This window comes from Ictidomys tridecemlineatus, chromosome 12 (genome assembly GCF_052094955.1).
Source record: "Ictidomys tridecemlineatus isolate mIctTri1 chromosome 12, mIctTri1.hap1, whole genome shotgun sequence".
Taxonomy (NCBI): domain Eukaryota; kingdom Metazoa; phylum Chordata; class Mammalia; order Rodentia; family Sciuridae; genus Ictidomys; species Ictidomys tridecemlineatus.
Genome location: NC_135488.1, coordinates 92,783,170 through 92,798,093, shown reverse-complemented (window position 1 = coordinate 92,798,093; position 14,924 = coordinate 92,783,170). Strand labels below are relative to the sequence as shown.

At 43.5% G+C, this 14,924-nt stretch overlaps 1 protein-coding gene across 2 annotated transcripts in view; it reads left to right on the top strand.

The window, feature by feature from the left end:
* The window catches only part of Vit (vitrin), a 112,888-nt gene that overhangs the window by 83,534 nt on the left and 14,430 nt on the right, over positions 1-14,924 (top strand). The window contains exons 9-11 of one of the 2 annotated variants that reach the window (XM_078029393.1): positions 1,190-1,234; positions 2,729-2,791; positions 6,470-6,617. In XM_078029393.1, the coding sequence (XP_077885519.1) occupies positions 1,190-1,234; positions 2,729-2,791; positions 6,470-6,617 (256 nt within the window). The remainder of the gene's footprint in view (positions 1-1,189; positions 1,235-2,728; positions 2,792-6,469; positions 6,618-14,924) is intronic. The other variant, XM_013363450.4, reaches the window with a different exon arrangement.

The following is a 14,924-nucleotide window of genomic DNA, read 5'->3' as shown; positions in this document are numbered from 1 at the left end:
TGCTAATGTTATTTACTAAGAAATTAAGGTCCACAACAGAGGGTACATGACTTGCTCAAGGCCACACACCTGGGTAATGACTGAGTCCAGTTAAACAGGTCTCACCATGAAACTAGAATGTGCAAAACAAATTGCCCTTCAGAATTGCCCGGCATCTTAATCACATACTAAAAAAAGATTTCTTCTTTGGAGTGTGTTAATGACTTCAGCCAGTTGCAAAGTGAATAGGCTTTAAGAAATGAAGCACTTGGTCATGTGCTCAGCCTTCTAAGAGAGGAAAGGAGGCAGAGCTGGGGCCGGGGGGACAGTAATCTTTGGGTTCTTATGAGGTTCCCTGACATGTTTGTGTTGCCTCTGAGCCTCTCTCAACAACAATCCCCCAAATGGATCAAGGGTTATTTGGTAAGAATCGCCCCCTCCCCTCTACCCTTTCTGCGTCATCAGCAGATGGTGGTGAAAGACAGTGAACATCTTGTCCCAGGTAGAATCCAGGTGCCAAGTTGCTGTATTCCGCTTAAGGCACACAATAAGGAGCTGAAACTCAAAAAACAAGTGAACTAACTGCCTGCTCCCTGAAAGGCCTGATTAGCTCTGTGTAGTTCTAAGGAAGAGAATTCAAACAGGTGGGACAGATGTACTTAAAATATTAAGCACATACTGAGTGCTTAATAAGTGTGGGGTGGGGTGGATGGATGAATTGATAGATGGAAAAAGATTCAAGTCAAAAGGTTTCAGATTGCTACAATGAAATTCTTTCTCACAGTCTCAATAATCCAAGAAAGAATAAACATAAATCCTACTTTTATTGGCTATATCATGAGTTTCCTGTCTCTGGAGATATTAAAGCACCAACCAGCCAGGTACTTGGTAGGGATGTTGTAGGAGCAGGCTGAGAGGGTGCTCTGAACTAGATGAGCTTCTAAGGTCCTTTAGAATCCTAGGATTCCTGTACCATTATTCTTGGTGTCCAATAAAAGAAAATAAATAAATAGACGGTGATGTTTACGTCTTTGGCTTTCAGAGCTTTAAATGAGATAATCACACACACATTTTCCTTCATCAAAAATTCTGGTGCCAGAATTCTCCTTCACTCATCTTTCTGCCACGATTGAGGAAGGCCGTTCACTTGAGTGTTTTTGCTGGGTTGGTTTAAATAACAAATTTGTTTCTTTTTAATTTTGAAAATCAGGAGAAATGGACTTGTGGAAGCCTGGATCAGTCCTTTTAGATGCAGGTAATGATACAGACCAACCTCTCTGCATGGCTGTATGGAGACACAGGATTACAGACCAGGAGGATCTAGTAGTCCAGCTGGTGGCAGGAGAAGCCCATTGATCCAGAGCAGCCTTTGTAATGGCCTCCACCTGGGACATTGAGGTCCTGTGGAGGACACTGAAACCTCAACTAGGGAGGCCTGGAGTAAGGGGCTAAGAAAAGAAAGGAAATACGAAGACAAAAAGCCAGAAGGGAATTGGTTGCCCACTCCAAAATGCATTCAGACCCTCATTCCCTCCCGATCACACCTTGTCAGGTTTCCCCTCACCTGAGTGGGTCTTGTTGTTTTCTGCATTGAATGTTTGAAACTCCAGCAAACAGAGCCTTCCAGCTCTTGGTAGAAAGGAAGATGTTACTGATAGAATCCAATGGAGAGGACTCCATCCCTGAACTTGTTTTTCTCCCCCTCCTTACCAAGTAGGGCCTTGGGGTGTTTCCCCAGAGGTTTTTTCCTGGCAGAGAAATGCTATTAAACACCCAAGGAGAAAATTTTAAATGATGTGAAGAAGTAGGGTGGGCTAGCTGACCTTTAATGGGAAGATGAAATCATGTGCTTCGCAAACTGGAAAAAATAACAAGCCAGGAGGGCCAGGAGAAAGCACACTGCAGCGAGGAGCAAGGGCAGAGACCAGCACCTTCCTCACGGGGCTTCCAGGCATCCTGGAAACAGGGAGGCCTACTTCTGATGCTGTGCATTTGCTCTGCCTGGGAAACTCATTGGTCTCACCAAGCTTGAGAGAATTCCCATTTATTGCCTTTATTTCCTTGAATGGAATACTTGTGAATTTGGCTCCAAGTAAATGTCTCTGAAGAACCACCCCCACCTGTGCCAGGGTGAAACTCACCTTACATGCAGCCTCTCCAAGCAAGAACATGTTTGTGTCTGTACCTCCAAGCTTTTGGGTGGAGAGGATGCATCCTGCACCCTCTTATTTGATTTTTTTCTGAGCTCTTCCCCTCTAGTCTATATCCAACCATCTTTAGATTGCCCTCGTGTGTCTTACTCATCTCTGGGTTTTTTTTGCCTCAATCACTACATGTTGATATAAGCCAGACACATTTCCTGACCTCAAGATGTTCAGAATTTTACAGAAGGGTCATTTGTACTTGCAAAGTGCTTAATGCTTTCAGATAAGGAAACTAAGACTCAAATCGAATCAGTTAAGATAAGGAAACTAAGACTCAAATAGAATAAGTTAAAATAAGAGTAGATCTCAAGTATCCTGATTTCAATCCTCCGCCCCACCCCCCAACAGAGTACTATCTTTAGTAGACTATCGGTAAATATTAATTTACTCTTATTTTTCTCAGAATGGGGCGGGGGCGGTAGTGTAGAGAAGAATGAGCCAAGCCCCTGAGCTGAGCATGAATATCCACTCTGTCCCTGTCTCTGGCATCAGGCCAGATGTTTCCTGTGCTGGTAAGTCACCAAAAGTTTTACTGTTCTTTCCAGGATTTATTCCAAAAGAAGAATTAAGCACACAGTCTTCGGAGCCGGTATCCCAGGGAGATCCAAGTAAGTTAATTGACAACTAGCAACCCATGACAGTTTTGACATTTGATCTGTTCTCTCTCTTCTCTACCTACTCACTCCCACCCAAACTTGCCTTTCTCCTACCATGGATCTATTTATCTCCTCTCTTCTGTCACTTTGTTCTAAGAAGAAAAGGAAACTTTTGAAAGATTTAAACAACTGTGTGCACAAGAGGGAGAGGATCCAGTTTTTTTAAATATTGCTATGGTAACAAGGTAAAGAATAGCAAGGAATTGGGGAGACAAGGATGAATAAGTGGAATGGACAGGCAGATCAGCAGGGGCAGGGGTATCACGGAGGTGATGGCAGCTGGCTTGGAATTGGGAGTGGTGATGGTGAGAAATGGGCAGATTCAAGAGATGTAGAAAAGGAAGAATCTATAGGGTTGGGGTGGGAAAAGAGAGAGGGAACAGTTAAAAATGATCTGAATAACTAGGTAAATGGCATTGCAATGAGGAACACAGAATGGAGCGGGTTTGGAAGCTGGGAGATCATTTGTCTCTCCTCTGATTGTCCATGAGACACTCAGCCTAAGAGATAATCCAATATTTGACTGGAACAGCCCAGTCAGATATTTAGAGTTGGGGTTAGAGCAAGTCTGGCAAAACTGGGTAAGATCCTCTGGTGATCATGTTCTCATGGACACACCAAGTTGAACAGCTACACACACACCAAACTGCTTCCACAAGAGCTAAGGAACCCAGATTACCACTTAGTACTCTGACCTTTTTTCTCAAAGAATAATCCTCCTCCTAGTCCTCCTCCTCCTCATCGTCATCATGAATGTTAAATAGTTATTAAGATGCGTGAGAATAAACAAAAGAAATTTAGAGTTGGAAGATAAAGAAATACGATTCAAAACAGAAAATGTGACCAAAGGAGATAAGGAAGAAATAGAGGACTTGAACTTGATGAACTGCATTAGGTGGAGAAGACACTGGAAAATACCAGGAAGGAAGGACCAGAGAAAGAGAAGAAAACCGGAAAGGTGTAATATCTTGAAAGTTACCAAAAGAAATCACTTGCAGATTTCTCTAGAAAATGTCTACCAGTCAGCCACCAGTGGCCTGTGAATCTGTTCTGCTGCATGTGAGAACCACCTGAAAACATTTTTAAAATTAGATATTCTGCTTTCTAAAGCCTCACCTACTATGTCAGACTCTCCATATACCTTGCTACTCCACGTGGAGTCTGGGGACCAGCAGCATTGGCATCTCTCAGGAGCTTATAACAAATGTATAATCTGAGGCTCCACCTCAGACCTACTGATTCTACAAGTGATACCTGCAAGTGATCTCTTTGCACATTAAGCCTTGAGAAGCACTACCCAGAGTAAGTCCTGGGCATCATCATTTATGGAAGCAGCATACGCAACTCTGACACATACATGACTCTGATAAGTATCCAGGGTTAAGAAACTCTGGCCTGATATATTGGGCAATACAAAGCATTAATCTATGGAATTGTACCATGCAGAATTGGACCACAGCAATTTTTAAAAATCATTAAAAAATCATTGATTCCTGTAGACATTATATTTTACCTTTTCTTTCTCGTCCTCCAAACTCTGTTCTCTGTGATCATAAAAAATCATTCACACTGAACATTCCACAGCCCAGTTCTACCCATCAGTCATCTTCAGATCAGCATGGTTTCATGGCAATATGAGAAAGCCAGCAGGTCTTAACCAGCATTTGCCATAAGCTGGAGCCATTGTCATTAAAACATCTTGGAAAAGGGGAGCAATCTTTCCTAAGCATCAACCCTGTATCCACCCTCAGGCCAGGGAAGTAGAGAACTAAGCAAATAGAGAAATATGTCACTTCCGTAACACCTAGCTATGAAATGACTGCCGTCATCCTGTATATAGCTCAAGATGTAAAGAAATAAGAAGGGAAAATTATCATGTACTTTCTTCTTTTAAAAAAAATGGAAGAAATTCCCCTTTAGCCCATATTTTCACTGTTGTTTTAGGTTATTTTAAAAGGCATATTGAACTAATCTGCTGACATTGGAAGAAAAATCCATGTTAAGGAGTGTTTCTCAAACTTTACTGTGTCCATGAATCACTTGGGGATCTTATTAAAATGCAGATCTGATTCTGTAGATTTGAATGGAGTGTCCGAAGGTCCACATTTCTAACCAACCCTCCGTGTTGGTGGGCGGCAAGCCCTGAAGAACACCACTGCCACCTTCTGGCAATAATTTACATTGCAAGGTTTACCTAGGAAAGTGAGTTGGCCCTGTTGGAGGAACCACCACACAAGAAGCCGCACAGCAGTACTACTTCTCTTTATCCCAGGATTTAGTGATATCTTTAAATTCTACATCTGACTTTATTTACTTCTTCTAATCTTCATGTCATAGATCATGTTTGGATATAGGCAGTTTGAGGGGCAGCAGAGGACAGGGGAAGCCAGCCGAGCACGAATATTGATAGGCCTTGAACATCCAGTGCGGGCAGAGCAGAGGGGAAAGTTTTGAGATCTGCAGATGAGCCAGGGCACAGAGCAGGGCCCTGCTTCCAGATGGAACAGAGACAGACAGACCCAGAGAGGTCCCTGTCATCTCCTTCTTCTCAAAATCATCTCTAGGTTTGGCTGTCATGTAGTCACTGCAAGATAATAAAATACATTCTCAGATATAACTTTCCTCTTTCATCCGTAGACTGCAGTGTCACCCATCCATAGATATTCATATCAGTTCTCCTACCTGAAACTCAACTCATGTTCACTTACTGCTTCCATTTCAAATAATAACCTGCTTATGGAGCCTCTCCCCCTAGAGATGGGGAGACTGCAGTCCCACAGCAGCATATGGTGTAGAGAACATGGGCAATCACGCCCATCTGAGGGAGATGCAGGCTTGCGTGGGCGACTGATCCCCACCCACAAGGACAGTATGAGTCTCCATGTTCTCTTGGATATTCCAGCCCAGAAACTCCTTTCTCTCTCTCTTTTTTTTCTTTATATGGAACTCTATTTTGAAATATTTTCGTCTCCTCTTCATTTTTTTTAAAATCATAGGGATATACAGCTCCCAATAAGAACCTCAGGTCAGTGTTGAATAATCAACTTTATCAAACTGAGATGATAATGGAGAGTTTAAAAAAAAAAAACTTACTAATTTCTGATATCCTGTGTGGCTTTTCACTGATTCCTATTAGCATTAGAAAAGTTGAAAATAGCTTACAACCCTACCATTGCCTCTACCTGTTCCTACTCTCTGCTTAGCACTGGGCTTGCAGGTTCTTTCACACTCTTATAAAGACACATATTTCAAAAAAGTTAAGATGAAAGTAAAAGGCCACAAGTTTTTCCGACTCAGTTTTGGTGAATTCCCATGTCTGAGAGTCTGCATTTCTATGATCTGAGCCTAGGAATCCACTCTGAGGGTTTTCCCAAGCTAGATAGGGGTATCACTATCTGATCCAGAGAGTTCTAAAGCAGTTATGGAAACAGGTGTGAGCACATGTATCCAGGACCTGGTGTTCTGGGCCATTGTCAGGAGATAGAGAAATGAGTACATCTGCACCACTACCTCTTTTCCACTCTCTTCTCCTTGAGATCCCAGGGGCTAGCAGAGAAAGAAAGAAACACAAACCCCAGGTAGATACAACGGGAGAGAACCAGAATAATAGAGTCTTTTTTCATTCCTCAGACTGCAAAGTAGACTTGTCATTTTTAATTGATGGGAGCTCCGGCATTGGCAAACGTCGATTCCAAATCCAGAAGCAATTCCTGGCTGACATCGCCCAGGCCCTTGACATTGGCCCTGCTGGTCCTCTGATGGGTGTGGTTCAGTATGGGTAAGTGCAGTGAATGTTCTGAATCCAGAGGCCAAGTGATGCTGCATGCTTACGTCACCAGTGCCAACATGTCAGAGCATAGATTTGTCCTCTTCCCTAATGCAAGTGTAAATGAAGCCTTTGGTATGCCATTTAAGAAATCTTAGCTTTCCTGAAGGGAAGGAGAGGCTAATAAATGTTTGTGAGTAAATAGCATTTGGACTCATGATTCATAGAATATTTATTTGGAAAAGGAGAGCTCAGTCCACGTCTCAGCCTCTAACAAACTCATGTGGCCTTTGGCTAGCCTTTGCCTCTCTGTTCTTCTGTAGATGAGGAAGGTTAAGTCTTCTTTTAACCTGAACAATTGGAAATTTGTTTGAGGGGCTGCACCCTGAGCTAAAACCTAGAGGGCAGGTGCTTCAGGTTGTACTTTCTCTTTTCTCCATATCACCCTGGGGCTCTGCACTGATACCAGAAAAGCTCACCAGGCAACGGGGAAGGACAAGAGTGGAGAGCTATGGCCCCATCACTCAACTGATCATGGAGGTGACTGTCCCCAATCTGCTTTATTATTTTACTTAGAAATTAAGGAGTCATATTATCATTCCAAACTCAACCTTCTTTTCAGTTGTTTAGGATAATAAATGAATCTTAATTTAAATATGAAGAGGTTTCTCCCTAAAACAGATATACAGATATTGACAGATCCTGAACAATCAAGGGAGAGAACGTGCATAAATCCAAGATTCACATTTCAAATAGGCAGTCATTTGATGAGCAGTTATTGAGAGCAAGATAATTATCCTGCCTTCCACAAAGGACCTTTGGGCACCACATGGTGACCTTCCCCCTACTCCCACCCCCACACCCGGATCTGCAGTTTAGCCCTTGGAAGTGGAAACTAACAAAGGCTTTGATGCTTCTTGCCCCAAAGCTCTAGCCACAGCTTCTTCACGCCTGAAAAGTAAAAGCTTCCATACCTCACAGCACCCAAAGGGACCCCAGACCCTTCAGAGGTTTCTGGAAAACATTTTAAATGAAGATGTGTATCAAAGACATTAGGATATTTATTTTCAGGCTATCAAGAAAAATAAACAAAGTGCTTTAAAAGAAAAACTACAAGGTTTATATTTTTAGAATTCAATTTCAATAGCACATTTAGTTCTATCTTCTGTTCCTATCAGGAAAAATTAGTTAACTGGCATTAATATGTAGTCAGTTATCTAAAAATAACTAATTGCTGCAAATGCCACTTCTTGATGTCAAATGATCTATCTTGAGGCTCTTGACTTGAAATAAGAAAAGAAGGGTTTGGGGGAAGGGTATTTTTGTTGTTGATGTTATTTTCTTGTTTTCAAAATGCCATACTATTTTCATTCCAGTATTACACGTTTTAAGATAAAAAAAAAAATAGATATCAGGCTTTTCCACAGGGAGATAATGTAAGTATTTTAACAACCGATGTCCCTAGTCAATTCTTCTTGGGAGGTTCAAAGCTTCATGTGTTATCTTGCATTAAAAATTGTTGCTTTAAAAGCTTGTATATCCCAAGATTTATAGTATGGTATGAAAATAAGGTGCTGAATATGTCAAGGAAAAGAAAAATAGCATAAGGAGAATGTTGTGTGCAAATGAGAATGTGAATTAAAGAGCAAACATGGCAGAGAAGGAAAACCAGAAGTTTCCTTCTCCCCTGCTGTGATTTGAATGTGCCCCCAGTTCATGTGGGGGGAACTTAATCCCCAATGCAGCAGCACTAGGAGGTGTGACTTTTAAGAGGTCAAAAGGAATGGATTAATGCATTATCCACAGAACCAATTAATTATCAAAGGGTGGGTTTGTTACAGAAGCAAGTTTGTTGGGTCCCCCCTTACTCTTGCCCTTGCTCTCTTGAACTGTCTTACCCTTCCACCTTCCACCATGGGATGATACAGCACAAAGGCTCTAGCCAGATGTGGGCTTGTCAAGTTTGGACTACTCAGCCTCCAGAACTGTAGGAACTTTTCTTAATAAATTACCTAGCCTGTAGTATTCCATATAGCAACTCAAAGACTAAGACATCCCCCCTAAATTTTCTTCTGCTTTTCCTAACACAATTACCATTTGCAAGAAAGAATTGACTTTCATGCTTTTCAGTTTCACTTGTTAAACATTCCTGGCTATCTGCATTTGTTTTCCATCCAGGGTCCTTATTAATTTAAAGCACATAAGGGAAATGTGTGTGTTTTCCTCCCTTTCACGCTCACATGAACTAATCCATCATCTTCACCTTGCCTTGGCAATGGTGTGGAGAAGAAAGCACCATGAACTGCTGACGGGAGACCTGGGTTCTGGCCTTGACTCTGTTGTGTGACCCTAAGCAAGTCACTTAACCTCTCCATGTAGATGCTGCCGCCTCTAAGTCCGGCAGTCAGGAGATGATTTATTAGAGCTCTGCCGGTTCTGGCTTCCTGCAATTCAGCAAGTGGCTTTGAATGCAGAAGACATCCAGCAAATGAATGTTGGGCTGGTGAGCTGCTTCCTCCTTCCTTCCAGTCTTGGGGTCCCGATTAAGCAGGATGATCCCTGATGAAACGGTGGAGTTGTGCTGAGGTTACACATCCAACTGTGCAATGTGAGACACTAAGTAGATCAGAGGGCAGCCCATGAGGCTGAAGATGAGGCTGAAGGGGAGACATGTTTATCCAGTTGAAATCACTTTTGATTTCAGGTGCCCGTCTTTCTCACCTAGGCAGCTCCCTTAATCCTTTTTTCATGAAATGTGTTCGTATGTGTAGAAGAAGGGAGTGGAGCAGGAAAGGGTTAGAGGCAGGTGCAGAACTGCGGTCTGTGTTCCTCAAAAAGGAAAAGCTTGGCTGGTTGGGAATCTGATTCCTCTTATGGTCTTTTGGGTTCTCACAAGATTCTATTGTCCTCCGGGGAGGTTTCTCCAAACAGAGCCAATAGAATATTATAGTTATAAAGAGGGCATTTAAGGGCTGGGGATGTGGCTCAAGCGGTAGCGCGCTCGGCTGGCATGCGTGCGGCCCGGGTTCGATCCTCAGCACCACATACCAACAAAGATGTTGTGTCCGCCGAGAACTAAAAAATAAATATATATATAAAAAAAGAGGGCTTTTAATAGATGAGTACCAACAGAGGCAGAATAGTCCTCACAGGGGCCATCTGAGGGCTGGGGAGACAGGGAAACCAGTAGCTACTCAGTCCAAGAATCTGCAAACCTCAGAACATGAAAGCAGGAGTATGTGGGATGAGGTCAGTCATGCAGCCCCTGTCTGAGGCCAAAGGCCTGAATGCTTCTTGAAGAGTTGCTGACAAGAGTCCACATTGAAAGGCTAAAGAATCAGGAGTCTGAAGTCCATGGGCAACAGCAGCAGCAAAAAAAAAAAAAAACAAATAGTGCCTGCTCAAGATGGGTCGAGTGTGCACATTCACTCTTCTCCCTTCTGCTTTTTCACTACATCTGGACCACCAGCCTATGGGATGGTGCTGCCTAGGTTCAGGGTGGGTCTTCCCCACTCAGTTTGCTGGCCCACATGCCAATCATGCCTAGAGACACCCTCATAGGCAAATCCAGAAGTGTGTTCAATCCAGTCAAGTGGTCAACCAAAATCAACCTCCACAACCTCTTCACTCCAACTTGGAATCACCCCCATGTCTTGAAGTCACAAAGCCTGGAGGTCTCAGAGAACTCCTGGTTTTGCCTCTTCATATGATGATGAGGACATGAGGCCCTACAAAGAAGGGACCACCCATCAAGGACAAGCACTTGAAAGATGATGAAGTTGACAGGGACCTGAGGAGAGCCTGGTAACTCGGAATTTCTCTCTTCTCAGGCTTCTCCCAGCCAATACCACTACTGCTGCTCCACTCAGCTCCCCTAGAGGCCTCCTTCCCTTCCTGTGTCTTAGGAGAGCTTAGTCAGAATTCAGACTTCAATTCTGAATTCCAAAGACTTAAATTTAGAATTTAAAAGGCTCATACTAAACATTAACAGGCTAAAATTAAAAAATTAAATAAGAAATTAAATAAGAAAATACAATCCAAGATATATAAAAATGCAAACACATCCCGATTCCTCAGATACCCTGCTTAAAGATCCCTTGGGTGCAAGGAACAGAAAACCACTCTAGGCAACCAAGGTGCAGGGAGATTTATGGTGAAGAACATTCAGAGGTCTGACAAGTCCCTGATCATTCCATCCCTCCTCTCCAGACATCTCACTGGGCTCTCTGCTTGTCCATTCCATTCCTTCTTTCGCAGACGAGCATTCTCTGCCCGGCTCTTGCTTTCTCTTCCTCCAATACTCCACCTTGTACTGGCTGACTTCCTACCTCTGGTCCAGGCCCAGGGAGGGTCTAACCACTATGGCGCTAGAATACTCCTTCTCCTGTATTCCCCACTTGTAGAGGCTCATAACTTACCATTGCATCAACCTGTCAGCACCCAAAGCCTTTCCACTAAAATTATCACCCACCTCCAGTGAGAGAGGCAGGAAGAAGCATATGATATACACTTAGAGATGATGTTCCCAAGAACACCAGCTAAATACACCACCATGGGAAGAGTGCAAATGTCAATCCTGGGTTAATCCCCAAAATGTCAAACAAAATTGACTTCAGTGGGAAGATGTTGCTCATTTGCCAGGAAAGTTTCTGATAATTGATGCTTTTCACCATACTGAGACACTGGGCTTGAACAGCAAGCCAAGGATCAAATCCCTGTCTTGCATGTGCATTCAAAGTTAAAATTATACAACCAACAGGCTTGCAATTTCAATACCAACAGGAAAGCTAAAAGGCTAAGTAAAAAAACAGCCAGACCAAGTAGCTATTAGGTGAACTCTAGCAACCAGAACGAATGCAGACACACAGCTTGTGCTTTAGCTATAGCCTAGATCCACAGATGCTAAATGTCCTCTAGACTTTTGATGTGCTTTCACTTTAGGCTCCAATTTCAATATAAATGGAAGAGAATTGTATGTGTTCTTTTGAATTTCATTACCAAACCTCAGATGTCAAAATCGGAAAACAGCTTTAGAAACAAGCAAAATGTTGGTTTTTCTTCATTTAAAAATGAAGTTGAATTCTTTGCTCATGGGTCTAGAACAGTTGCCATCTGTTTTAGTGAGTGTCTCTGACTTGGGCTGCACATGTCCTCTCACTTCTCAGCAACCCCAGCCTCAGACTGAAAACTCACAGCCAGTGCACTGAGCTGAGCGTCCCCTCCTGCTGGAAAAAGCAAGCATGCCCAGGCCAGCTAGCTGCCCAGGGCAGGACAGTCAGAGTGGAAGAAAGAAGTAAGAGTTCAACCCTGGAGTGTCTGACAGATTAACAGTACTGAGTGTCCATGTCCAAATCCTTGGAACCTGTGAAAGAAGGGTCTTTGCCAATGTGATTAAAGGTAGAGATTCGGAGATGGAGTGATTGTCCAATCTAATCACCCATCTTTGAAAGTGGAGAACTTCCCTGGCTATTGTCAATCAGGGGGAGATGCTACACTGATGACTCTGAAGATGGAGGAAGGGGCTGTGGGCAAGGGATCAGGCAACCTTAAGAAGATGGCAAAAGGAAACAAATTCTCCCACAAGCCTTCAGAAAGCAACAGAACCCTGCCAACATCTTGAATTTAGCCAATGGACATCCCCACTAAACTTCAGAACTCACAAATGCATGTTATTTAATCTCCTAAGTTTATGGTCATTTGTTACAGCAGCAATAAGAAACTAATACAGCTGGCAAATTCCTTGAGTCTGCAGCACAGGAATAAGTGGGAGGGGCTGAGGTACAGGATGCAGCTGGGATGTGATAGACGGATATGAGTTGTACTATCATCACCACCACCCTGTGGGCTTCTGAGCAGGAAGGGACTGCCTGAACCTTGACTTCCTAGGGAACATTCTAAAAATGCTAATGACTGGGCCAGACCCATGAAACTAGAATCAAGCAAGGGAATGAGGACCAGAAGTTGGTACTTAACTTTCTTATTTAACTCTACCCTACTGCTCTTTTGCCCTCCCAGCCAACACTGCCTATTGCAGAACAGGATCCCCCAAAAGCTACCTGCTATCTACTTGGGTTGACTCTCCTGGGCCTTTTGATCCTTGCAAAGACCCTGCCTGGCCATTTCTTTCCTCTCTTCTAGATAGGCAGGCAAGCCTGAGAAAGTATACTCCTCAGGAAAGCAGAGGCTCAGAGTCCACTGACCTGCAAATACAACAAAAATCTTGGGCATTTCAATTCCTTCCCATACAGTTCTCTGGAGGTACATCAAAATGACTGCACTTGACTTCCACCAGCAATTCCCCTTGAATTCCCGTTACACATTTTCTGGGCTTATCCAGCATCCCCCTGACATCATTCTCCCCCTTGAGGAATAGATGGCTATCCGGATGCCCATTAGAACCACCTGAGGTGCTCTTAAAAATCCCAATGCCCAAATCAAACTTCAGATCAATAACACCAGAATTTTTGCGTGTGGAACTTAGGCGTCATTCTTCTTAGAGTCCCCAGATGATTCTGTTGTGTAACCAGGGAGTGAAGGCACGAAGACTCCCACAGACCTGGGCTGTCTTCTGATGAATCCCATGATCCTGATTCCTCTCCCCTGCCCCCAGTTGACCTAACGGTTGCAGGAAGGAGCTCCATCCCCTTCCTCTCTTTCTCTTGCCTTCTCTAGACTTCATATTGTATCCTCCTCCCTTCCTCATATTACTGGCAGCCCCACTGCTGATTTTCTAATTCTTAAAGCATCCACTAAGACATTGCTACTCAAAGTGTGACTCACAGTATCATCTGGGAGGTTGTTAGAAATACACAACCTCAGACCTCACTGTGGCCCTACAGCAGCAAAATCTACATTTTAACAAGATCCCCAGGTGACCGGATGCGCATCTGATCTTGGAAAGCTCTGTTGCTAACACATTCCAGCACTTGCCTGGGGAAGCCCTGTTCTGCAGTTGCAGATTAGCAGCTGGCCAGCCAATTGGTTCAGGAGGGACTCTGAGAACAACAGATTACATGTCCACATCTCCTCCAGCAGGAAGAGGCTAATGCGGGTTAATTTTCGGTTCTTTTTGGTATATGGGTGGAAATATTACCACTATGTTGCAAAAACCCTCATGTAAAAATTAAACATAATTGTAAGACCCGGCTCCCCCTCCTTCATGATAGGAAATGTGCAGAATGTCAGTGTCTTCATGAGTACTAGTTGTACAAAGTCCCAGAGCAGGCTGGCCCAGGCCACTGTACCTAGGCTGGTCACAGCTGCTCCAGAAAGCTCACAGCTGTGTGATGGGGGCAGAATCATTTTCAATCAGAGCCAGGTAATGCCCTCAAGGCACAAGTCTACACCCACTCTTAGCCACTGGAATGTCCCCTGGAACATCTTCCTGATCTCACAGGCATACTTACCCCATTGAGTAGGTCAATAAATCACTACAGTTTAGCTAGTAATAAAAATTAAGGGCTGGGGTTGTGGCTCAGTGGTAGAGCGCTTGCCTAGCATGTGTGAGGCACTGGGTTCAATCCTCAGCACCACATAAAAATAAATAAAGGTATTGTGTCCACCTACAACTAGAAAATATTTTCTTAAAAATATTAAATGGCTAAATATTGATTAGTTGATGTGTAACCTTAAGGTAAGCCTTTATTGGAGGAAACAGTTTTGAAAGATTCTTGCTGGAGGAAATAGGATTACTTAATATTTCTGTATTGCTATCAATTTCTTTTGCAAGGTCACTGCATATGACTGAAAGTGTTACAGGGCAAATCAGTAGACCCTGGGACTTTGACAAAACGACAGCGTTAGGACTGACAGGGACTCAGAAGTTCTTTAGAATCCAGAACTTCAGAACTTCCCTGATATAAGAATCGCCAGGATTCATTCAAAACTTCCCAGGCCCCACTGAATTTCTTCCAAGAAAGGCCTGGTAACCTCTATAGTTTTCCAAGTGCCCCTGGTGGGTGCTGTCATCAGGCAGGTTTGGAAACACTGATGATCTCAATGATCTCACCCACTTCTCTGCCCCCCTGTCCCTAAGACCTCCTAAGGAAATACCTGGGCCCACCTCTGACATTTGTTCTTCTTAAGCCCTTGCCAGTTAGCCATTTCTTCTTTTTCTGGGGAGGAGGGTACAAGAGATTGCATTCCAGGGGCACTCAACCATTGAGTCATATCCCCAGCCCTATTTTGTATTTATTTAGAGACAGGGTCTCACTGAGTTGCATAGCACCTCACTGTTACTGAGGCTAGTTTTGAACTCACAATCCTCCTGCCTCAGCCTCCTGAGCTGCTGGAATTACAGGCGTGTGCCACTGCACTTTG